Source organism: Hemitrygon akajei, chromosome 22 (genome assembly GCF_048418815.1).
Source record: "Hemitrygon akajei chromosome 22, sHemAka1.3, whole genome shotgun sequence".
NCBI classification, from domain to species: Eukaryota; Metazoa; Chordata; class Chondrichthyes; order Myliobatiformes; family Dasyatidae; genus Hemitrygon; species Hemitrygon akajei.
The window spans coordinates 60,654,944-60,681,845 of record NC_133145.1 but is presented as its reverse complement, the minus strand read 5'-3'; the positions used below and the strand labels follow the sequence as shown (position 1 = coordinate 60,681,845).

At 39.1% G+C, this 26,902-nt stretch overlaps 1 protein-coding gene across 1 annotated transcript in view; it reads right to left on the bottom strand.

Annotated features, from left to right (window-relative positions):
• Nucleotides 1-2,111: 2,111 nt before the first annotated feature.
• Nucleotides 2,112-26,902, bottom strand: part of ntd5 (ntl-dependent gene 5) — a 37,260-nt gene continuing 12,469 nt past the window's right edge. Inside the window, exons 4-8 of the mRNA XM_073026400.1 lie at nt 20,818-20,894; nt 19,680-19,871; nt 19,074-19,253; nt 13,459-13,656; nt 2,112-2,565 (exon numbers count right to left, since the gene is read on the bottom strand). Of these exons, the coding sequence (XP_072882501.1) occupies nt 2,501-2,565; nt 13,459-13,656; nt 19,074-19,253; nt 19,680-19,871; nt 20,818-20,894 (712 nt within the window). The 3' untranslated portion in view covers nt 2,112-2,500. The remainder of the gene's footprint in view (nt 2,566-13,458; nt 13,657-19,073; nt 19,254-19,679; nt 19,872-20,817; nt 20,895-26,902) is intronic.

Sequence of the window (26,902 nt, the reverse complement as noted above, 5' to 3'; positions counted from 1 at the left end):
CTCTGCACCCTTTCTATGGCTTCCACATCCTTCCTGTAGTGAGGCAACCAGAACGGAGCACAGTACTCCAAGTGGGGTCTGGCTAGGGTCCTAAATAGCTGCAACATTACCTCTCAGTTCCTAAATTCAATTCCACGATTAATGAAGGCCATTACACCGTATGCCTTCTTAACCACAGAGTCAACTGCTGCTTTGAACATCCTAAGGACTTGGACCCCAAGATCCCTCTGATCCTCCACACTGCCAAGAGTCTTACCATTAATACTATATACTGCCATCATATTTGACCTACCAAAATGAACCACTTCACACTTATCTGGGTTGAACTCCATCTGCCACTTCTCAGCCCAGTTTTGCATCCTATCAATGTCCCGCTGTAACCTCTGACAGCCCTCCACACTATCCACAACACCTCCAACCTTTGTGTCATCAGCAAACTTACCAACCCATCCCTCCACTTCCTCATCCAGGTCATTTATGAAAATTATGAAGAGTACGGGTCCCAGAACAGATCCCTGAGGCACTCCACTGGTGACCAATGACCTCCATGCAGAATATGACCCATCTACAACCACTCTTTGCCTTCTGTGGGCAAACCAGTTCTGGATCCACAAAGCAATGTCCCCTTGGATCCCATGCCTCCTTACTTTCTCAATAAGCCTTCCATGGGGTACCTTATCAAATGCCTTGCTGAAATCCATATACACCACATCTACTGCTCTTCCTTCATCAATATGTTTAGTCACATCCTCAAAAAATTCAATCAGGCTCGTAAGGCACAACCTGCCCTTTACAAAGCCATGCTGACTACTCCTGATCATATTATCCTTCTCCAAATGTTCATAAATCCTGCCTCTCAGGATCTTCTCCATCAACTTACCAACCACTGAGGTAAAACTCACTGGTCTATAATTTCCTGGGCTATCTCTTCTCCCTTTCTTGAATAAAGGAACAACATCCGCAACCCTTCAATCCTCGGGAACCTCTCCTGTCCCCATTTATGATGCAAAGATCATCGCCAGAGGCTCAGCAATCTCCTCTCTCGCCTCCTGCTGTAGCCTGGGGTACATCCCATCCGGTCCCGGCGACTTATCCAACTTGATGCTTTCCAAAAGCTCCTTTCTTAATATCTACATGCTCAAGCTTTTCAGTCCTCCTATATACAGTTCTGGTTGCCCTATTCATAACCATCATTAGCAAGCACACCATTTATTACCCTTAAAAAGTTTGTAGAGAAATAGCTTGAATATTGCAGTTCTGGCAAAGGAGGTTCTGTAGTGCTTTTGTGTAGGGAGTTCCAAGATTAGGCCCACTCATGTTCAAGGAATGAAAATATATTTCCATGTCAAAGTGTGAATGACTTGAAGAGGTACCCCCAGATGATGGAGTTCCTGTGCACATTCTTGACCTTCTTGTTGTTAGAGGCCAGAGGTTTGGTCAAAGCACCATAGTCAGAGATTGACAGAGTTTTAGATATGGGATTAATGCACAAAAGTAGTACTGTGATGAATGATTGGCTATGAAAGGGTACCAAACAACTTACTGCTGTTTCCACTTCATTTGTTTTTACATACCTGCATTTCATTTTGTACTTGACATATATTATGGATACAGTACACTGGCACTAGAGTGGTTGAATGTTTAAGGTGCATTGTTCTATCCTAGATGATGTAAAGATTTTTAAGTATTGAGGTTTTATGCAGTGGAAGCAAACCCTTGAATGTAAGAGAAAAAATATCTTCTCCACAATAGAAACTGGCAAAATTAATCTAAAGGAATGTTTAAAATGACTGGCCTGACGGTAGTGAGTAATCATTGATTTTGCTTACAAAGTCAGTTATGGATTTCCTTATGAAACTAAAATCTGAAATAGGATCTGACCTGGATATGATGCCCACAATGGAATAAATTGCCACTATTCTCTTGTAGATGCTAGTGAATCATAAGTATATTGGAAGGATAAAACAAAATTTTATAAGTTTTGTTTCCCTTTCCTGTACCCAGTTTAAACAAGCCAACTATGAATAAGCAGCAACCATAATGATAAAAAATATAAATTAGTGCAAACAATGCATTGATCCAAAGAACAAAGTTTGATTATTACAACCAAATTTGGAGTTCAATTAACAAAGATTTTATTAGTTGTAATGACTTCACAAGTCAACCAAAGTATAAATTATGGTACAGTATCATCCCAGGGAATGTACTTAAATTTAACTTACTTTAGTTTACTTAAAATGTACTTACATTTAGCTGACAAGTAAGTTGTAAATAAAATATCTCAGATTTTTCCATAGTTCCAGTTTTTGACAACTTAAGTGATATCTCAGAAGAAAATCATCTATTATCTGTCCAAAAATAGATCAGCTAGTGTACCCAATCTTACCAGCATTTTGTAACCAATTGTGATATAAGTGAACTATGAATTACTGGTAGAATCATATGCAGTATCTCTTGTAAATGATACTTGTCTGATGGTAATGGTTGTAGAGTTCCTGCTTTAACACTGATTTATTTCTGATGGAAGTGATCTAAAGGCCAAATTGTATTTCAGAGCTGAGGGTTCTGCAAGGAAATAAGAAAGATAATTGAGTTCATAACAATTAGATGGCATTGTTATTCCTTCAACAATATCATTGGAAAACACACTTGTTCACCTGTTACTTTATAGCTGTTCTGCCAAATTTGTCTGTCTTCCAACTGTTTCATTGCAAATTCTATATCTGTATGTAATTTTGTCTATTTTGAAATTATCCATATAAACTTGTTCAACTGCAATGTACTAACCCTCCTCCCTGTTCCATGACTTTAAAATGAGAACTAACCCATGCAGGACATGGGAACAGAACCTCCAGCTTTAAAGCTACACAGATACAACACTATGTAAACACTCCCAGAGAATTATGGACATACACTCAGTGACACTGCATTAGATACACCTATATGCAAATATCTAATCAGCCAATCATGTGGTAGCAACTCAATACATAAAGCATGAAGACATGGTGAAGAGATTCAGTTGTTGTTCAGACCAAACTTCAGAATGAGTAAGAAATGTGACCTAAGTGACTTTGACCATAAACTGATTATTGGTCCCACACGAGGCAGTCTGACTTTCTCAAAAACTGCTGATAACCTGGGGTTTTCACAGACAACAGTCTCTATAGAGTTTACTGAGAATGATGTGAAAAACAAAAAAAATCTATTGAGTGGTGGTTCTGTGGTCAAAAATGCCTTGATAATAGGAAAGGTCAGAGGAGAATGGCCAAACTGGTTCAAGCTGACAGGAAGGCAACAATAATTCAAATAATGATGTATTACAACAGTGGTGTGCAGAAGAGCATCTCTGGTCACACAACATACTGAACCTTGAAGAGAATGGGCTATAACAGCAGAAGACCATGAACATGCACTCAGTGACTTTATAAGGTACAGGATGTGTGTAATAAAACGGCCACTGAGTATATTGGACTTAAAATTTGAAGAACTTACTCCAGCACAGAGATGAATGTTGGAAACAGGTGTTTACATTAAAATTCTTATGACCAAACTTTTATTTAATCCTGGGTGAGCTGAGGCCAGATTATACCTGAAGATAAATGAAGCAATTTCCTTAAGATTTTCTTACAGTCTTTTGTTTGCCACTCTCCAAAGGGATGTCCCAAGTTCTTAGGGGAAATTCTCCAGGGGAATTGATAAATTGTTTTATTATTGTTACATATACTAAAGCTACAGTGAAAAACAGTGCATACCATCTATACAAATCATTTCATCACATGAGTACGTCAAGATAGCACAAGGGAAACAACAAAATGCAGAATAAACTGTTACAGAGAAAGTGCAGTTCAGGCAGAGAATAGGATGCAAGGCCATGGCCATGGGAAGTAGATTGTGAGGTCAAGAGTTTATCTTATCATACTGGGGACCATTGAATAGTCTTAGAACAGCAAGATAGAAGCTGGTCATGAGCCTGGTGTTATTTGCTTCCATGATATGCTAAGCTGTATCCACAACTCTCTGCAGTTTCAGACAGAACAGTTGCCATACAAAGTTGTAAGGTATCTGGATAGCACACATTCTATGGTGCTTCCATAAAAATTGGGGAAGATCAGTCAAAGGGGACATACCAAATATCTTTAGTCCCCTGAGGAAGGAGAGGCACTAGTGCACTATGGCATCTGCATAATTGGACCTGGACAAGCCATTGTTGATGTTCACTCCTCAGAACTTCAAACTCTCCACTTTCTCATCCTCGGCACCATTGATAGAAACAAGAGCACATACACCTTGTTCCCTTTCTGGTCTTAGACTCTCTCAACATAGGAAGCATCCTCTACACATACACTCTATCAAGGCCTTTCACCATTTGATAGGTTTCAATTAGGTCACCCCTCATTCTTTTGAATTCCAGTGAATACAAGCCCACAACCATCAAATGCACTTAATATGATAAGCTTTTCAATCCTGGAATCATTTTCGTGAATCTCCTTTTAACCCTCTCCAGTTTCAGTACATTCTTTCTAAGATAAGGGAGTACAGTTAGACGAGAAGCTAGACTGGACTGCCAACACAGATGCCTTGTGCAGGAAGGCACAGAGTCGACTGTACTTCCTAAGAAGGTTGGCGTCATTCAATGTCTGTAGTGAGATGCTGAAGATGTTCTATAGGTCAGTTGTGGAGAGCGCCCTCTTCTTTGTGGTGGCGTGTTGGGGAGGAAGCATTAAGAAGAGGGACGCCTCACGTCTTAATAAGCTGGTAAGGAAGGCGGGCTCTGTCGTGGGCAAAGTACTGGAGAGTTTAACATTGGTAGCTGAGCGAAGGGCGCTGAGTAGGCTACGGTCAATTATGGATAACTCTGAACATCCTCTACATAGCACCATCCAGAGACAGAGAAGCAGTTTCAGCGACAGGTTACTATCGATACAATGCTCCTCAGACAGGATGAAGAGGTCAATACTCCCCAATGCCATTAGGCTTTACAATTCTACCGCCAGGACTTAAGAACTTTTTAAAAGCTATTATTAATGCTTTTTGAGATAGTGATTTAGATGCATATCATATTTTTTTACTGAGTTAAGTATTGTATGTAATTAGTTTTGCTACAACAAGTGTATGGGACATTGGAAAAAAAGTTGAATTTCCCCATGGGGATGAATAAAGTATCTATCTATCTATCTATCTAAACTGCTCGCAATACTCCAGGTGAGGTCTCACCAGTGCTTTATAAAGCCTCAACATTACATCCTTGTTTTTATATTCCAGTCCTCCTGAAAAGAATGCTAACACTGCATTTGCCTTCCTCACCACAGACTCAACCTGCAAATTGACCTTTAGAGAACCCTGCACAAGGACCCCCAAGTCACTTTGCAGTTCAGTTTTTTTTGTATTTCCTCTCAATTTAGAAAACAGGTTAACCCTTTCATTTCTTATAACAAGGTGCATGACCATACACTTCCTGACACTGTATTCCATCTGCCATCTCTTTACCCATTCTCCTAATCTGTCTAAATCCTTCTGTGGCTTCTCTACTTCCTCAACACTACCTGCCCCTCCACCTATCTTCATATCATCTGTAAACTTTACAACAAAGCTATCAATTCCATCATCCAAATCAATGACATATAAAATAAAAATAATCGGTCCCAACACAGACCTCTGTGGAACACCACTAGTCACTGGCAGCCAACCAGAAAAGTCTCCCTTTATTCCCACTCTTTGCCTCCTGCCAATCGGCCACTGATTTATCCATGCTAGAATCTTTCCTGTAATACCATGGGTTCATAGCTTGTTAAGTAACCTCATATGTGGCACCTTGTCAAAGGCCTTCTGAAAATCCAAGTATACAACATCAACATATTCTTCTTTGTCTATCCTGCTTGTTATTTCTTCAAAGTTTCCAATAGGTTAGTCAGACAAGATTTTCCTTTGAGGAAAGCATGCTGACTGTAGCCTATTTTATCATGTGCCTCCACGTACCCTGAGAGGTCATCCTTAATAATTCAACAGCTTCCCAACCACTGAGGTCAGACTAACTGGCCTATAGTTTCCTTCCTTCTGCCTCTTTTCCTTCTTGAAATGTGGAGTGATATATGCATTTTTCCAGTCTTCCAGAACCATTCCAGAATCTAGTAATTGTTGAAAGATCATTACCAATGCCTCCACAATCTCTTCAGTCACCTCTTTAAGAACCCTGGGTATACACCATCTGGCCCAAGTGATTTGCCTATCTTCAGACCTTTCAGTTTCCCAAGAAAATTCTCTCTAGTAGTAGTAACTTCACATACTTCATGACCCCGACACCTGGAACTTCCACCATACTACAACTGTCTTCCACAGTGAAGACTGATGCAAAATGCTTTTTCAGTTTGTCCACTCCAGCATAATTTTCCAGCAGACCAATATGCACTGTCACCCTTTTTACAATGTATGTATCTGAAGAAACTTGTGGTATCCTCTTAAATATTAACAGCTAGCTTACTTTAGTATTTCATCTTTGCCTCTTAATGACGTTTTTGTCGCCTTCTGTCAGTTCTTAATAACTTCCCAATCCATTAACTTCCGACTAATTTTTGCTCTATTATATGTCCTCTCTTTGGCTTTTACATTGTCTTTGACTTCTCTTGTTAGCCATAGTTGTGTCATTCTTCCTTTAGAATACTTCTTTCTCTTTGGGATGTATATATACTGTGCCTTCCGCATTGCTTCCAGAAATTCCAGTCATTGCTGATCCGCTATCATCCCTGCCAGTGTTCTTTTCCAGTTAATTCTGACCAACTGTCCTTTGGGGGCATGTCACATTCTGATTGCTAAAAGTTGCTTCCGGTGTGATTGGTTAGATTAGAAACTAAAGCTGCTTTGCCATTGGTTGGTTGCCTGGGGTTCAGTTTCAAATATCCTGGTTATATAAAAGAGCACATGAAAGGTGGTTTGTTCTTTCTTCCTTTGTTTAAGGCAGGGATCACATGATGAGTTGGACGGTGTGCTCTGTGCACATTTTTAACTAAGTATGTTTATTGAATATTCAGCTTTGTAGTGTCTGTAACTTAGGAAACATGAATGTTTGGTCAAAGTTTTACTGACTGTAAATAAATGATCACTATATCTATTCAAAGTCAGTGCATTTCCTGTTTCACTTCCTGGGCCGTGAACCTAATTCAACATTACATCTGTTTCTGCTTTGAGCAGAGTCTGACTTTTTGAGCAGAAGTGCATTTCTTTAAGAGGTTATTTAAAAGCGTGGACTCTCAGTATGAGAGATGCAAATTCCCAAGGTGGACTGATAATAGTGAGGGCTTTGGAAGTCTTGCTAACTTATTGATGGGTTATGGAATGCTGGAAGATTGGTTAGACCAGTTAGAATTTGCTGGGGTTGAATTGGGACATCACATTGTTTACATACTTTAATCAATAGGTTTTCCCAGGAGGAAACGGGGAATGCCTTCTGGCTGTTTTCAGCCATTGTAAGACATCAGTATAAAATGATAGCAGGTCTTAAGAATGAATTAGAGGACCTGTCAGTGCTGTATTATTCTGAGAGAATTACTATTGATGGCTCGAACTCAAGCTGCAAAGTTGGAGGAAAAATATATACCAATAGTTTGTCAGCTAATGAAACTACACTACGGGGATGCTGCACGCCAAGCAAATTGGCAGCCAAATCCCATTAAGGTTTGAGCCATAATGAGGAGGGGCTATGGTACTACTGTGGGGCTGGGAGATAGGGATATCTGGCTGGATGATGAAAATGAGAGAGAGAAAGAGTAACGTGGACCCCTCAATTTAATCCTTTAAATGAATCGCCCCCTTCCCTTGTGTGTCCAAAACAGTGTGGCCATGCCAGTGATTGTGCGTTCCCACACCTGCTGTGGGGAGCAAATCTTGTAGTTCAATTGTTTTTGTGATTTTGAAATTATCTAGTGACTAATCAGGAGTGAGTGCATTTGTATCTCACTGCATTATAGAATGGCAAAGTGGTGGACACTGACTTGTGGGAAATCCTGTAATACATTCCTGGGGATGGCATTTGAATTTGCACACTAGACCAACCGGTCAGATTGCTGAATTTGTATGAGGACTCCTTACTACATCACAGAAGGGATGCAATTGATATTGATCCCTTTAACAAGGAAAAGGCTGTAGGGAAAATTATCAGGCTTCTTGGGTTTTGGCATTCTGTTGTGGGGGAGCTGGGAGGGAGTAGTCTATTCCAGTTAAACCTTGACCCAGAGTATGGTAACAGCCTTAAAGGATTTGAGCCTTAATAGCCTGGTGGGGTAAATGCTTTAAGGGCTGGTATTTCCCCATGTACCATTTATAAAATTGGAATGTCCTGACTTCTTAAGTGATTAGGAGGCTGAGGGGTTCATAGACCAGGCATACAAGGAGAATGGGCAGAATGACCTAACAGAGGAAAGCCACAACTATCAGGTCTCTGCCACTGAGTCTTGCTCTGTGGCTCAGACGGGGAATGGGGAGAAGAGGCGAGCTTTAGTGATAGGGGATTCATTGGTTAGAGAACAGAAAGGAGGTTGTGTAATGACAACAAGATTCCTAGATGATTTGTTGCCTCCTGGGTACCAGAGTCAGGGATGTCTCACATTGACTCCACAGCATTCTTAAATGGGAGGGTGAGCAGACAGAGGTTGTGGTACACATCAGTACCAATGACATGGGTAGGAGTGGTGATGAAGTCTTGCAAAGTGGGTGATGCATCATCAATAACTCTCAGAGACAGGAGGTGAACGATAGGCTTTTATTAGCAGCAAAAGGGACCACGACATCTTGGTGACTGAGGGAGGAGCAGTGCCTCCAGTCGCCTTTATACAGGGGTCTGTGGGAGGAGCCACAGGAACAGTCAGCAGAGGGGCATGTCCAGACAGGTATACATAGTTTACCACAGTGGGTTCAGGAAGTTAGGTGCTAAGTTAAAGGTCAGGACACCAGTGTAGTGATCTCAGGATTGCTACCTGTACCATGTGCTAGTGAGGCCAGAAATAGGAAGATCAATCAGGAGTTGGTGTAGGAGGGAGGGCTTCACATTTTTTTATCATTGGCTCTCTTCCAGGGAACCTGTACAAAAGGGATGGGTTGTACCTTGTACTGGAAGGAGACAAATATCCCAATGGGGAGGTTTGCTAGTGCTACTTTGGGTGGGATTTAAACTAAAGTTGCAGGGGAATGGGAACCAGAATGTGAAAACAGATAGTGGAGTGGTTGCATATATTTCAATGCAAGGAGTATTGTAGGGAAGACAGCTGAGCTTAGGACATGGTTCAGCAAGTGGAATTTTGACTTTGTTGCCATTAGTGATTCTTGGGGTAGGACTGGCAGCTGAATGTTCGGGGGTCCATGGTTTTAGTGTGTGGTCTTTCAATGTTCACTCAGTTTTGCAATGAACTGAGGCTGTGGCCTGCTCCATCTGCTGTGATGCCTGGCTTTATGTCTTTCATAAATCTTCAGTTCGGAGGCTATTTGCTTACTTTTATTGTTTGCATGATTTTTTTTTCTGTCTCTACGCTTTGGAAGTTTGGTAGTCTTTTTTTAAATGGGTTCTTTTGAGATTTCTTTGTTTTGTGGCTGCCTGTAAGGAGACAAATCTCATGGTTGTATAATGTATACATTGATAATAAATGTACTTTGAACTTTAAAGTGGGAGAGGTGGCATTACTAGTCAGGAAAAATATCATGGCAGTGCTCGGTCAGGATAGTCTGGAAAGCTCATCAAGTACTTTTTTCCATAGATGCTGCCTGGCCTGATGAGTTCCTTTGGCATTTTGTGTGTGTTATTTGGATTTCCAGCATCTGCAGATTTTCTTTTTGTTTGTGATGGGATGACCAAATTAAAGGGATTATATTATAGACCACTCAACAGTCCGCAGGATTTAGAGGAGCAAATTTGTCAAGAGATCGCAGACTGATGTAAGAAACATAAGGTTGTAATAGCAGGTGATTTTAACTTCCCACATATTGACTGAGACTCCTGTACTGTAAAAGGGTTGGATTGGAAAGAGTTTGTCAAATATGTTCAGGAAAATTTCTTTAATCAGTACATAGAAGACCCAAGAGAGTGTGAGAATGTGTGATACTAGATCTCCTATTAGGGAACGAGACAGGGCAGGTGACAGAAGTTTGTACCTAGTGGTTCAACATAATAATGGAAAAGGATTGAGATTCTAAATTGGAGAAAGGATCTGGAAAGTGTGGATTGGGGCAGGTTACTTTCTGGCAAAGGTGCACTTGGTAAGTGGGAGGCCTTCAAAAGTGAAATTTTTGACAGTACAGAGTTTGTATGTTGCTGTCAGAATAAAAGGCAAGGATAACCGGTTTAGGGAACCTTGATTTTCAAGAGATATTGAAGCCCTGGTTAAGAAAAAGAAGGAGGTGCATAGCAGGTATAGGCAGGCAGGAACAATGAGGTACTTGAGTATAATACAAGACAACACTTAGAAAGGAAATCAGGAGGGCTAATAGAAGACATGAAGTTGCTCTGGCAGACAAAGTGAAGGAGAATCCCAAGAGCTTCTACTGATATATTAAGAACAAAAGGATAGCATGAGACAAAATTAGTCCTCTGGAAGATCAGAATGGTAATTTAGTGTATGTGTGGAGCCAAAAGAGATTGGGGAGGTCTTAAATGAATTTTTTGCATCTGCATTTACTTGGGAAAGGCAGGAAATTATAAGCCGGTGAGCCTGACATCTGTAGGGGGAAAGTTATTGAAAGGTATTCTAAGGGACCTGATATATCAATATTTGGATAGACAGGGACTGATTAGGGAAAATCAATATGGCTTTGTGCTTGGTAAGTTGTGTCTAACCAATTTTGTAGAGCTTATCAAGGAAGTTACCAGGAAAGTTGATGAAGGCGAGGTAGTGGATGTTGACTACATGGACCTTAGCAAGGCAATGTCTTGTATGGGAGGTCTGTCAGAAGGTTCAATCACTTGGCGTTCAAGATAAGGTAGTAAATTGGATTAAACATTGACACTGCGGAAGATGCCAGACAGGGGTTATAGATAGTTGCCTCTCTAACTAGAGGCCTGTGACTAGTGAAGTGTCGCAGGGATTAGTGCTGGGTCCATTGTTGTTTGTCATCTATATCATCTCTATCAATGATCTGGATGATAATGTGATAAATTCAATCAGCAAATCTGCAAATAACACCAAGATTAAGGGTATAATGGACAGTGATGAAGACTATCAAAGCTGTCAGCAGGATCTGGACCAGCTGGAAAAATTTTAAATGGAATTTAAACCAGTCGAGTGTGAGGTGTTGCACTTTGGGAGGACCAAGCTGGTCTTACACAGTAGGTCTTTCTTACATGGTGAGCAGTAGGATACTGAGGAGTGTGATAGAACAGAGGTATCTGGGAAAACAGATCCTTAATTCCTTGAAAGTGGCATCACAGGTAGTTTGGAATGCAAAGAAAATGTTTGGCAAATTGGTCTTCAATGTATTGAGTACAAGAGTTGTGATGTTATGTTGAAATTGTATAAGATGTTGGAAAGGCCTAATTTGGAGTATTGTATCCAGTTTTGGTCACCAACCTACAGGAAAGATGTCAATAAGATTGAAAGAGTGCAGAGAAATTTATAAGGATGCTGTCAGGATTGGAGGACTTGAGTTAGAAGGAAAGGTTGAATAGGTTCAGCTTTATTTCCTAGAACATAGAATATTCAGGGGAGATTTGATAGAGGTATACAAAAATTATGAGAAGTACAGATAGGACAAATTGCAAGCAGGCTTTTTCCACTGAGGCTGAGACTAGAACTAGAGGTCATGGGTTAAGGATAAAAGGTGAAATGTTTAAGGGGAACATAAGGGGAATCTTTTTCGCTCAGAGGTGGTGAGAGTGTGGAACCAGCTGCCAGCACAGTGAGGATACAGGGTCGATTTCAACATTTAAGAGAAATTTGGATAGGTGCATGGATGGGAAGGGTATGGAGATCGAACATATGATCCAGGTGAAGGTCTATGGGACTAAGCAGATTAATGGTTTGGCATAGACTAGATGGGTCAAAGGGCCTGTTTGTAATACTCTATGGGAAAACATTGTGCTCAACAGATACACTATACCTGGAGGAAATCTGCAAGAGGGAGCTACATGAGAACAACGTCCTGTGCCACAGAGAACATGTGGCAGCTATGAAAGGAGAGACTGAATAACCAAGACCCACAGCCACTACTTACTCAAGCCCACACTTCACCAGAATTTGTGGATCCCAAATCATCCTGAGCACCCACCAATAGATAACCCCTTAAGAGAACATCATACTCAACTCGAGTGATCGCACTACTGCTGCCATAATTAAAGCTGTTTTGCTCTTGTGGTGAACTACATATACCTGTCTGGACACGCCCCCCCGCTGACTGCTCCTGTGGCTCCTCCCACAAACCCCTGTATAAAGGCGATTGGAGGCACGGCTCCTCCCTCAGTCTCCAGGATGTCATGTGGGGATCTCTTGCTGCTGACTGTTCCCTTCCAGCGAATAAAAGCCTATATCTCGCGATAGTTATCCGAGAGTTATTGATGGTGCATCAGCTCTCTTCCATTTTCCAATGATAAATCTGCGCTATGTAGACTATGACTTTTCAAGTTTTCCTCACTCCAGCATTCATTACAGCAGTGCTCCAGACCCTCACTAGTTTCCAGGTGGATAAAGTAATTTATCCACTGCTTATAAGTCCTTTATTGATTCACATAAATCTATGACCCCTTGCTTTTGCCTTTTCTGCCAAGTCCTGCTAACTATGTCTGGGACCCTCCTAATTTATAAATCAGAGAACAGGCTAGTCAGGATATACACACCATCTGTATCCAGCCAATTCTATAAACAAACAGTCAGACTTCCACTGTTTTTCAGTTCACCTATAGAACATCTTTACACTCTCTGTTTTAGGAAAACAAGTATAGAGCAGAAGACTAAGTTCAGATAGGACTACAGCATTCAAGAAGGTTGATCATTACAGTCTTTGCAGGGCCATTTAGAGATGGTCAGCAAAAGCTTGCCATGCCAACAATTCCCATACTCAATTAAGAAACAAAATTGTGTCATTTACACTCAGGAAACCAGTGATGGCAAATATAATGGCTATCTGTTGAAGAAGGGTGTATATAGTAGTAGTAGTAGTAGTAATAATAATAATAACTTTTTTAATAGAGCACTTTTCAAACAAACAATGTAGTTCAAAGTGCTTTACAATGTTCAAACAAGAAAATAAAAGATGAAAAGATGTTAATTAAATGTAAGGTTAAATACTTATATGATTATGATTAAATTATATGAATATATTAAGTATATGGTGCAATATTGGAGTGTAATCCTGTGTTCCACAGACATATTACAGATCAAATCTGAGACTTGCTTACAAAGTTTCAATCAATGAAATATCATTAAACTGTTATAATGTAAAGCATGACAGATTTTCACACATCTTTTTATTGAAAATCACTCTTACCTTCAAAGCATGAAGGAATTTGAATATAACTATCAATACACTGAGTCAGAACTGGGTATCCACATTTCCTTTCTTTGTTTTTGCAGTAAACGGCTATTCTTTCTTTGTGCAGTATTCTCCTATTTGGAAGATCTTCCACCCAGATTTTTTTCCCATTGTAGAAGACACGACCTCTTTTAAAAGGCATGGTGCAAGGAGCTGGAAAAGAAAAAAAAACGTAAGACCATAGACATAGGAGCAGAATTAGGCCATTCAGCCCATCGAGTCTGCTCTGCCATTCCAGCATAGCTGATTTATTACCCCTATTAACCCCTTTCTCCTGCCTTCTCCCCATAACTTTTGGCTCCTTTACTAATCAAGAAACTATGAACCTCTGATTTAAATGAAACAATGACCTGGCCTTCACAGCCCTCTGGCTAAAGAAATTCCTCAGCACATCTTACTGATAAATTTTGTTTCAGTTCTATTAATAATGAACTTCTTGTTAGCCATCTAATTCAATTATGATATCACATCAACATAAATCATTGCAGGAAAAAGAAATATTGAAGCATAATAGCTCCTGCTCATCACATCATTCTAAATATCAACATGTTATCATTTTCTTTCTTTTTCAATATTTTTATTAATTTCTTACATAAAAGAATACAGGGTACAGTAAGATATTTAATATATATCAATTACAATATATTGAAATCACAGATGAAGTGTAATTACCCCATATTCATATAGATTAAATTTAAACATAAAATTGAAAAGAAATAATTTTATTATACAGAAAATCTAAACCCACTACCAGAGAAAAACAGCTGTTTGGTTAAAAAAAAAGAAAAGGAAAAAATCCTTAACATATAGTCAAATATATTATTAGCCAACATCTGTGCTTAATAGCAAATCAAAAATTTTGAAAGTAATTCAAAAGAGGTCCCCACAATGTTAAAAAATCTTGTCTAGGTTCAGAAATTGAACACCAAATCTTCTCTAAATTTAAGTAAGACTTAACATCATGTAACCAATGAGTATGAGTAGGCAGAGTGGCATCCTTCCACTTAAGCAACAATGTCCTCCTGGCTATAAGAGAAATAAAGGCCAAAATATGCAAATCGTTTGTCTTCAAAATAATATCATTTCCTCCAACAATACCAAATAAGGCAGTCAAAGGATTAGGTTTAAAATTTACTTTAAAAAACACCGAAAAAGTTTGAAATACTTCCTTCCAATATTTATCAAATGTTATCATTTTGATGGCCTATATTTGTGTTCACTTGGAATTTGAGGTAATTACATCAAAGTAATAAGAGCAATTTCCATTTGTATATCATTTAAAGTGCCAGGACACTAACTTAGTGTTCTAAGGCATTTCAGAGAACTGCCAATAAACAAAGTTTGACACTGACCCAAAAAATCATATGTTATGATAAGCTGAGTAAAAGGTTGATTGAGAGGCTTTATGAAGTATCTTTAAAGGCAGAGAGAAAGATAGAGTAACAGAAAGCCCATTATCTCAGAAGACCACTAGATAGTCCACAACCAGGACTTTAGTTTTCCCCTCTCAAGGAATCCCTGATGAGGATTGCAGAGTTTGTCATTGAAACGTTGGTTATAATTGACAAGACAAGCGTGATGAATCCTGTATATATTCTGGGAGAAGTTCTGGTGGTGGAGGAGTATAAGTACTTGGGTGTTCACTTTGACAACAGACTTGACTGGTAAACTAACATGAAGGCCGTTTACAAGAAGTGGATGAGCAGATTCTATTTTCTAAGGAAACTGAGATCCTTCAATGTGTGCAGCAGGATGTTGGAGATCTTTTACCAGTCCACTGTAGCAAGTGCAGTTTTCTTTGTGGCTTTATGTTGGGGGTGCAGCATCGGTGCTGGCGATGCAATAAGACTAAATAAGCTCGTCAGAAAGGCTAAATCCATCCTTAGCTACAACCCGGACTCTGTTGAGTTAGTGGACAATTAGGCACATCCTCTCCATGACCCACTGAATAAGCAGTGGAGCATCCTTTCAAACAGACTCATTCAGCTCTGTTGTCACAAGGATTGTTATCCAATATCTTTCCTACCAAATGCAAAAAGCATATACGACTGTTCATCTCTGTACAACAAGAAAACACATCATAGTACAATTGTCTCTGTTTTATTATTTTGTCTATTATTATTGCATAGTATTGCACATTTTATTGCTAAGTGTGTTTTTAAATGTTGCTGCTGTAATGAAATAATTTCCCATTCAATCAATGAAGTACTTCTTCTTCTAATTATTATTATACCTATACCCTGCTGGAAGCCCAAGTAATTTATTTATTATTACTCTAAGACTAGTTATTTTGTAGATGGGCCACAACACCAAGGGATGTAAGGTGTCCACAATGCCATAGTAAGAAAGTACAACTATAGGTTAGTTGAAGGGCAAACATAGAGTGATACACCACAGAAACAGTCTTATCTAATTTGTGCCAAACTGTTATTCTGCCTAGTCCCATCAACCCACATCTGGACCATAGACCTCCATAACCTCTATCATCCATGTACTTACCCAAACTTTTCTTAAATGTGACAATCGAACCCACATCCACCACTTCTGTGGGCAACTCATTCCACACTCTCACCATCCTCTGAATGAAGAAGTTCCCTCTTAGGTTCTCCTTAAATATTTCACCTTTCATCCTTAACCTATGATCTCTATTTCTAGTTTCACCCAACCTCAGTGGAAAAACTCTGCTTGCATTTAACCTATTTATACTCCTCATAACTTTGGATACCACCATCAATCCTCCTTCATTCTCATACACTCCAGGAAATAAAGTCCTAACTTATTCAACCTTTCCCTATAACTCAGGTCCTCAAGACCCAGAAATATCCTTGTAAATTTTCTCTGTACCTTTTCAATCCAGAATTGCACACAATATTCCAAATTTTACCTCACTAATGTTTTATACAATTTCAACAGAACATCCCAATTCTTGTACTCTGTATACTGATTTATGAAGGACAATGTGCCAAAATGTCTTTTCTTGACCCTATCTACCTGTGCCACCATTTTCAAGAAACTATAGATCTGTATTCCCAGAACAACTTGTTCTACAATACTCTTCAGCACTCAACCGTTCACTATGTACAGTAAGTTCTACCCTTGTTTGTCTCCCAAGTATATCATCTCACACTTGTCTGCATGAAATCCATCTGACATTTTTCAGAAGACCACCTGTGCACCATGAAGCAACTTCCCTGGTGGTAAGGTGGAAAAAGGGAAGCTAACGTATTGCTGAATAGTTCAAAGACTAGCAGACTCAGATTGAAATTTGAGCAAAATATACAAGGGGACTACATAGCAAAATCTATTTCTACATTATAATGTATTTTGCCCTAAGGAGCACTGGACACAAAATCAATCAGTGTCTTCAAAACAGAATTAGATAGGGTCTTGGGAGAAAATAATTGGCGGGAGTTATTGAAAAACAGAGGATGCTACTGATGAGATTGTTCTACTTATAACTAGCATTGTTCTATTTATACATCAAAATGTATTGAAATAGTCCTGTGGTTTTTGACAATGAAAACAGGACCATGGATGTGAATTTGAAGATCACGGTAAGAATTTTGAAACTGAGGAATTGCTAGGGCTGCACAGCGGAGAGGTCAGTGAGCTCAGAAATGATGAGTGAGTGGAGTATGACACATATTAGATTACCAAGCTCAGAACTCTGATTAAGTGGAGAGAAAAAGGTGGGAAGCTAGTTGGGAAATCTTGAAATAGCCATAGAGGTAAAACACAGACATAAAACAGAGAAGAGTACAGCACAGGAGCAGGCCCTTCAGCCCACAATGATACCAAATAAAACTTCATCTCTTCTGCCTGCACTTGAGCTATATCCTCCATTCACTCTCTGCATATTCACGTGTTTAACAGCCTCATAAGCAGCACTGTCAAATCTGCTTCTACCAGTACCCCAGGCAGCCCTACCACTTCCTGTGCAAAAAAAATCTTGCCACAGACATCATCTTTAAACATTTCCCCTCTCACCTTAAAAGCATGGATGAGAATTTCACTAGTAGGTAAAATGAGGCTGACTATTGGTGACAATTTTACAGCGGTATGAGTTGATGGTGTTTACTTAAATTCAATTAATAATCTGGAATTTAAAAATACACAAGATATAGTAATGATTCCCACAAAACTATTGGATTGTAGAAAAATCTATTTAGTCCACAGATGTTCTTATGGAGGAAATCTGCATTTTAATCAGCCCTGCCTCTATACAACTCCAAGTCCACCAATGTGGTTAACTCTTAAATGCACTCTGAAAAGGCCCAGCAAGCCACTCACTTTCAGGATATTTGGGATCGGCCATAAATGCTGCACTTGGCATTGATGTTCAGATTGAATTGGAATTGAATTTATTTAAATCTTTACATCTATTCCACAATGTGAGGGAGTAAAAATCTTTGCATTATGACTCCATCACAATGTACAGACATGTGTATTTATATATCTAATGGCTTGTAGAAGCTGTCCTGTAACCTGATGGTCCTGGCTCTAATGCTGCGGTACTGTCAGACAGAAGCAGCTGAAGCAGTTTATGGTTGGGGTGACTGGTGTCCCCGATGATATTCCAGAGTTTCTTTCTGCACCTGTTGATGCAAATGTCCTCAATGGAGGGGAGTTCACGTCCACAGATTTGCTGGGCTGTCCGTACCCTCTCTGCAGTGCCCAGCGAAAAAGGTTGGTGCAGTTTCCATACCAGGCAGTGATATAGCCAGCCAGGGTGCTTGCAATGATGCTCTCAAGAAATTGAATGAAAAAAAATCTTTGGCAGGTTGTTACTAGATCATATCAAGATTGTGAACAATTGGATTCACCAAGAAATGGATTGAGTGTTTGGGAAGTGGAATTTGTAATGGAATCTGAACCAATAGGGGATTGTTTTTACTAATACTTAATTTTGCTCTTCCAGTAATTGATTCCACAAAGAATGTCAAAACAATATTTTATAATGCAGACATTAGAATGGTTGTAAGTTTATCAGCAGTATCATCCATACTGGCAGCAATTTAAAAAAAATAAATTATTATAGAAACAGACCCCCTGCCCCCTTACAAACCCTGAGTCCATTACTTCAGATTGACAATTCCAGTAATGAGTGTTGCATTTGGTTGATTTCTTTGTACACTCTGATAAGACATCTGTATTTGGACTGGGCTTTACCAAGCTTGTCCCTTTCAGGCCAGGATCATTTGCTTTGTATTAATATGTGTGTTTTCTGCTCTTGATCAGGATTTATTGCTTCTTCCTCAGGCAGATCAATTTGAAATTCTTATATTTAATGTAATGGTTGGATCGAGTGATGGTAAAACAATGTCCTCAGATTCTGATTGGCCAAGGTCAGATTAAGTATGGATCAGGTCTTAATTTTAAATCTGAACAGACATATACATAATTGTAATTGCAGAACATAGGGTATGTTGGTAAAAATCTGTTTTTTTATTACAATCAAAAATGCTCATTTGTAACCCCAACCCCCAAGAGATATTGAATTATATATGTGTACTGTGGATATTAATTTGATCCTGGCTTTCTGTTCCACCATCATTGCAAGTTTCTCTCACCTCGACAGCTGGGTATTGCAGTCCATTCTGCTGTCTTCTGGCATGTTACTTCCCGTGCACCTTCAATGATGTAGTTTTCAAGGCAGCCGTAATCAACGGACTCTCCAAGATTATATTTGGTTTTAAAGGCAAATACCAAAAATCCATTCACTATTTTTGGTGGAGGTGGGCATTTCACTTCTATAGTACAGAAAATAACTTGTAAGACAAGATTTGCATTTGTGGACTTCGTGGTGTTACCAGTGTTCATCATTATACAAAAGTTCTGGCTGTTTTTCCTTTTTGATATACTGTATAACACAGTTGTTAGTCATGCCCTGTGCACCAACCCTGTTGATTGTTAAATGTTGCAAGAATATTTTGCTCCGGTTTGTAATCAAAGACAAATTTATTTGGTATCTTGGAACAAAATTATGGGGGAAAAGAACTTTAACTGTTAAAAATTGGTCAGAATATTAGCAATATAATGAGCCCATAAGATAAATCTCTTGTGATTTGTATTACATTCTAGATAAGGTACATTCTAGATTTTTAATGATCCATATTTTAGAGCAACATGGAGAGGATGGAGAGCTGTCATTACACTTAGTCATCAGACATACTTGCCTTTACATTGCGGTGTTTTTGACCAGTTTCCATTGGCTAGGCAGAAGCCTGTCTCATTTCCAAACAAAGCCAGGCCTTCCCTGCACTCATACTTGATCGTGTCACCAAAGACAGAAATGTTATAGGGCCGCTGTGCAGAATGAAATACTATTTTCCCATTTATTGGTACAGGTGGAGGTACACATTGCACAGCTGTGGGAGAGAGTTAAGCATCATTGCATTAAGAGTACAAAGAGTGAACAGTGCCTGCCAAAACTTGTCAAAAGCTACCTGAACTATTAGATTTATTTTCCTTGCAGAGTATCTTAGATGTCTACCCACTACTAGTTTCATACAACACCCTACAGTATTGACATATCACTTTACAGTTAGTCTAAATATTATTTTCTTTTATTGCCAGTTCACAGGATGCCATTTGTTGGTTTAGAAGTTGGACACTTGAACTTCTCTCACTATTTTGCCAATCATGAGCATAAATTATTTTCTATCCATCCTTCCTATCTCTCAAATGTACCTTTCTCCTGATAAATTAAATCAAACAGTGATTCTGAGCAAAGATGGGATGCACACCTGAGGCCAGTGTTCCCAGAGTGGTACCTAACCTATGGTCAGAATTGGGACTGTACACTACACCAGGAATGAATTTCCCCCATGCTCTCATTTCTAAACCATCAAATAATCTTGACAAGAATCAGTAACCACATTTGCCATCTTCAATCTATCAATATCATTCTTAGCTCCCTCCAACTCAAGCTCATCTGGACTTGTGGATCTAATCCTGCTCTATTGTTCCATAAACCTGCAAATCATGTGGAGAGAAACCCCAAGCCTACAGCCAACCTGGATTCTTGGGCCTTCCATCCAAAACATCATCACACCCAACCATGGACCCACCTTCACCCCATGCCATGTGATCTATCCTCACCCTTGTTAAAATCCAAGCCATTGTTTTATAATTAACACCAAGTATATCCCAGAAACTAATGGTTCATTGTCTTTATCCACAGAGAAAGACCTAAATTCAACTCTTCCTTAATCATTGTTCTCTTCTACTCATGAATTGTTGCAAAAAGACATTTTTCTCTGCCCTTAGTAAAGTAATTAATCTCATAGTTTAACATGAATACTAAATGCTTACGTTCACAGAATTGTTGCTGATCACTCCAAGTCCCATCAGCCAGGCAGGTGCTGCTGTGTTTGCCTCTAAGAATGAACCTGAGCAAATAAGATTGGGATTTTCAGCTATTAAACAGAGCAGAGAAAACAATGGATATTCTGTAACTCACCATGGTATTTCTGCCACTTATCATGAATATGTCAGAATATTAATTGTGGTGTAATGGGAAACACTCACTTCTGAGCCAACTGATAATTTTTGGTTCAAGTCATATTTCAGGGACTTTAAAGCAAAATTGTGGTTAATTTTGCAATTAATTTGTTAGGGAATATTGCAATTCAGAGAATATGTGTTTTAGATTAGGTAACAGTTAAACCTCTATACAGTCACACTCCAGTAACAGTTGCCTTATTATTTTAATGAATACAAAATAAAAACCTGGAAGAGGTTAGGAGGATTAATGGCGCCTAATGGCGACTCCTTTGCTTGCATCTTTGGAAACAGCTCTATTTCTATCTTTAACATCTCTGTTTTTCCTTTTCAGGGTTCTTTTGAAGATCCTGATCTGGAGTTACGTGCTGACTATCATTCTTTGCGGGTATGGGACCCGCTCTCGGGGTTTCATGACTGGCCTTTATTCGACACACGAAGGGCTTGGCCTAAGAGCTCAACTCGTCTTTGGAGGGCTGAGATCTTGTGGCTCTGGAAACGGGTGGATCGAAGGTCAGTGTCTGGGTAGATGGATATGTCATGTGAGATAGGAGATCTGAGGCTGTGTGCCCAGAGACCTGAGATCTTCGAGCACAGAGCTCAGAAAAAGTGATGCAGTGGACTTCTAGCATTGTAAATGAGCGAGTTGTTTGTGATGTCTCCCCTCTCGCTGTGAAACGGAGACAACTCTTTCTCCCTTATTAGGGGGAGAGAGAGCCTATGGTATGTTGAATACCAAGTGAACAAGTAGTCTTTGGAGTACTGCAAGTCTGTGTCTTTGCTGTTGCTTTGCTCACACTTAAGTGCTTGGTGACAGGTGCCGATGTTTTTTTTGCTGGTGGGGAGAGGGGGATCATTGCTTGCTGCCGCTTACACGCAGGGGAGCTGGGTGGGACTTTGGGGTTCTAACATTTAACTGTCATTCATTCTTTGGGGGCACTCCACTTTTCATAAATGGTTGCAAAGAAAAAGCATGTCAGGAAGTATATTGTATACATTTCTCTGACATTAAATGTACCTTTGAAACAAGCCCAGATGCAGTTCTCTAAAATTTCCTGTATTATTCAGGAGGAGAACAGCAGAGTACTCTGTGGTGTTCTAGGTAATGCTTTTACATCACCAACATCACTGAAAGCACAAGATTGTTGCTTGTGGGATCATGGTATTTACAAACTAACATGCATCTTCATAAAGGGTAGGTCGAGGGAACACGAACCTATCCTCATCAAGGGATCAGAAGTGGAAAGAGTGAGCAATTTCAAGTTTCTGGGTGTCAAGGTCTCTGAGGATCTAACCTGGTCCCAACATATTGATGCAGCTATTTTCAGCATTATTGTTAGATACTGTACATTGCCAATTTAGGCCATCAGAAGTGTCTGAAGTCTTATTTCTAGCTATGATTTTTCCCTATGAAATAAAGCTAATTATTACTCCCACATAAATCACAAGGTGCAGTACTACTGATCAGTAAAACACATTCAAAATAACAGGAACATTAAATAAAATTAGATGATGACCTGTTGTAGGTTGGAACAGTTTCTTAGGAATAATCTTCTCTTTAGTAACAAATTATTCAGAGATTTATTTTGCCCTGTCAATCCTTTCAATGTTTTCCTCTATATAGCACAAAACCAAATTGATTTCTAAAATATGTGGGCTGTAGGAAACACTTCCAAATATTTCTAAATAAAATAAATATTTTGAAAAAACACTTATTTACCAATTATAATGTCAGTATAAACACTGTACTTTGAAAACAAGTAACTGGAGAATATCACACACAAAGTGCTGGTGGAACACAGCAGGCCAGGCAGCAACTATAAGGAGAAGCACTGTCGAGGTTTCAGGCCGAGACCCTTCGTCCTGACTTTGTGTGTGTTGATTGAATTTCCAGCATCTGCAGATTTTCTCGTGTTTGCATTTGGAGAATATCTGTGCTTATGTGAAAAATAAAGTAATGGCTGCAGAACTGGGAACTGATTTCTCTGCCATTGGAACCCAAAAAGGTCTATTCCCTATGTATTAATGTCAAAAAGGAGGTGACAACCTCATGATGTAAGGCATGGAAATGGTGTGCAGTATGACCTTTCAGCCTTTCCTGTTTCACTTTTGTAAATCATGGCTCTTTGGTTAGCACCCTAGCCTCTATTTTGAGAACTTGTACATTTCAATCTGAGATAAGAAAACTGAGAAGAAAATTTGTATTCTTTTCAGTTCTGAGAGTCTTCGGTACTAAGAGACTGCTGCACTGATGAAGGCATCAAAGATACACTTTAAAGATTCTGTGATCACTTATCTCCAATATCCTTGTCGATTTTTATCCCCATTCAATATTTCAACAGGGCCTCTTTCACCTCATATGGTTGAAGAAGTTTGGTATGGGCCCCCAAGTTCTAAGAATTTTCTACAGGGGCACAATTGAGAGCACCCTTACTGTCTGTATCACTGCCTGGTATGAGAACTGTACTTCCCTCAATTGCAGGATTCTGTAAAGAGTGGTGCAGACAGTGCAGCGCATCTGTAGATGTGAACTTCCCACTATTCAGGACATTTACAAAGACAAGTGTGTAAAAAGGGCCTGAAGGATCATTGAGGACCCAAATCCCCACAACCACAAATTGTTCCAACTGCTACTGTGTAGGAAACGGTACCACAACATAAAAGATAGGACCAATAGGCTCCATGATAGCTAGGTCCACCAAGCCATCAGACTGCTGTACTCATGCTGTACACAACTGTATTTCTTTGTTATATTGACTATCCTGTTGTACATACTATTTATTATAAATTACTCTAAATTGCACATTTAGACAGATGTAACAAAGATTTTTACCCCTCATGTATATGAAGGATGTAAATAATAAAGTCAATTCATTCAATTCATAAAGCATATTATTTGATTCAAATCCTTTGCTACATTTGGGACTTTGCTGTGTGCAAATTTGCCATCACATTAACTATATTTAATATGCAGTTGCTGCATGTAAATATACATCAGTTGTCCTGAACTTCAGTGCTGTAGATTGGATATGAAGCCAGAGATCTTGGCTTACAAAAATGGAAGTGGTCTTGATGCTTTTCCTGTGCCTAGAGATGCTTCATATGTTTGAGCCATTAACTTTCAAGCCTGTTCCTGCTCAGTAATAATAAGGTTCTACAGCAAGCTAATAATTTGACAGGAGTCGAGCTTAGATCCAGGGTGCAATTCAAATGTGTTCCAGTGAGTTGGGAGTCATCCACATTTATACGTACAATCGATTGGCTTGAATACTTTGGGTTACCCTCTGTTTCATCCAGTTCCAATGGATGTGGGTGGAATCAGGGTGTTGAAAGAGAGATAAAGGAAAACTGGCCTTATAACAGTGCATGCAAGATATTTAATAATACAAGTAAATCATATCTAATATGCTCTGTTCCAATACAATTGGTGAGCTTCAGGAATTGGGACTCCATAAACTGAACAAAAGTAACTTCTGCTCTTTCTAAATATGAAACAGAAGGGAATCTCTATTCTTTTTGCTTAACATATTCCTGCAACTGCACAAATCATGCAGAACTTTAAATTAAGAAATGATAGAAAATTAATGGGGCAGCACAGGTAGCATAGTGGTTAGTACAATGCTTTACAGCATTGTTGATCCAGGTTCATTTCCCTCCACTCTCCGCAAAAGAGTTTGTATGTCCTCCCTGTGACCACATGGGTTTCCTCCAAGTGCTCCAGTTTCCTCCCAGACGAACTAGTTGGTAGGTTGATTGGTCTTTGTAAATTGTCCCGTGATTAAACTAGGGATAAATCAGGAGATTGTGGTGATGTGGCTCAAAGAGCTGGAAGGGCCTATTCCACACTGTATCCCAATAAATAAATAAAATATAAGGGATCAAAGGCCTATAAAACTACCTCAGAAAACATCTTCTATTTGGCCAAATATCAAACATTGTGCATTTATTATATTTGCTCGGCTGTATTTTGTTAGGAGTTTAAGAAGATTTGGTATGTCTCCAAAAGACAGTCGAAAATTCTGACAGATGTACTGTGAGGAGCATTCTAACTGGCTGCATCACCATCTGGTATGGGGGAAGGGCTACTGGACAGGATTGAAGTAAGCTGTAAAGAGTTGTAAACTTAGTCAGCTCCATTAAGGAGCTTAGTCATCTTCAAGGAGTGATGCCTCAAAAAGGCGGCATCCATTGTTAAGGATGCCCATCACCCAGGTCATGCCTTGTTCGCATTGCTACCATCAGGAAGGAGATACAGAAGTGTGAAGGCACACACTCAACAATTCAGAAATAGCTTCTTCCCTCTGCCACCCAATTTCTGAATTGACATTAAACACTATCCCACTAATTTTTTTGTTTCTATTTTTTCACTCCTTATTTATATATATATATATACACACACACACATACACATACATATACATACTTACTGTCATTCACAGTTATTTCTCTATTATTATGTATTGCACTGTACTGTTGTTGCAAAGCCAACAAACTTTATGATATATTCTGATGATATTAAACCAGATTCTGATTCTGACTGCCATGGAGGTTGTTGGGTATAGTGTAGCAGAATAGATCAGACTGATACTCTAGGTTCCCTTCTTTCCTTTACTCTCACAGTTTCAATGCTCCAGTAGGAGAATCCAGCACTATACAAGTGTAGGAGAAAGTCAGGTTATATCCTTTAATATCCCAGCAGAGAAGGTGCACACATACAATGAATCCTCTCTGCTATAGACTTCAAAAAGCTGTTTGGCAGTGAATAGTATGCAATAAACAAAAAGATCTTCAGGCATCTATCTATAACCTGTTGATTAATAGTCTAATCAGCAGACTGCTGAAAGAATGTAAATTTAAATGCTTTTATTCAAAACATTAAAGTTATGGCTTGAACACCATTGGCTTATTTCCAAATATATGCTGCTTCTCTTCAACTGGAAATGTTGAGCATTAGAAACATCAAGAAAAATTTTGGTCTGGAGGTTTTATTGTGTCTTCCTGAAAGGACCAATGTCAGTAGACAGGTTGTTCGGTAGAGATTCAAAGCTGAGATTCAATGGTCTTGTAATATTCTCAGGTCACGTGCTTTTTATGGTAACTTTGAAAATGTTATATATAAATTAGGACTTTAGCATTACCTTTCTGAGATTGCATTTCAGTCATGAATGAAATTGTCACATTATTATAAATAGAATTGAGTGAAATACTGTGGTTGTGCATTAATGTGTGTTCTTCTATAGCATATTGATTGAAGTTGCCTTGGTGTTCAATAATTTCGTGCTTCTTCTCACTGACTCATTGGAAAAGCTATTGTTAAAAACGGAGAATAAAACCACTTCATCAATAAAATTCAGGGGGTGTAAACCAAAGAAACAGATATTTTCATCACTATTAAAATGGATGAAATAAATGAATTATTGCAACTTAAATGGACAATTGTTAGTTTAGCAATGAGTCATTTAATGCAACTTTCTAGAGAAGCTGAGACTGAAATAATTGTCTGACATGAGATCGTAATCTAAATCATCATTTTAGTTTCTTTTTACTAGTATGAGCGTAGTATCCACTCTCAACAAAAATACATCATCAATCTTGTCAAAGGACATGACATACTGTAGGTTTAGAAGTTTACTTACAGGAAAAATGATCCAGAAGGAAAAGAACATTCTCAAAATTAGTATTCTTAACACCAAGTGGACCATTATATATTATATGTGATTAAATTGATAGGAAGGTCCTAGTTCCCTTAGCAGAGAGGTCAGTAACTTAAGATATTGATTTCAGAGCATAAAACATAAGAAATAAGAGCAGATGTGGCCTTTCAGTTCTCCAAGCCTGCTATATCTTTCCTTTCGGTTAGTCCTTACGAAGGGTCTCGGCCCGAAACGTCGACATC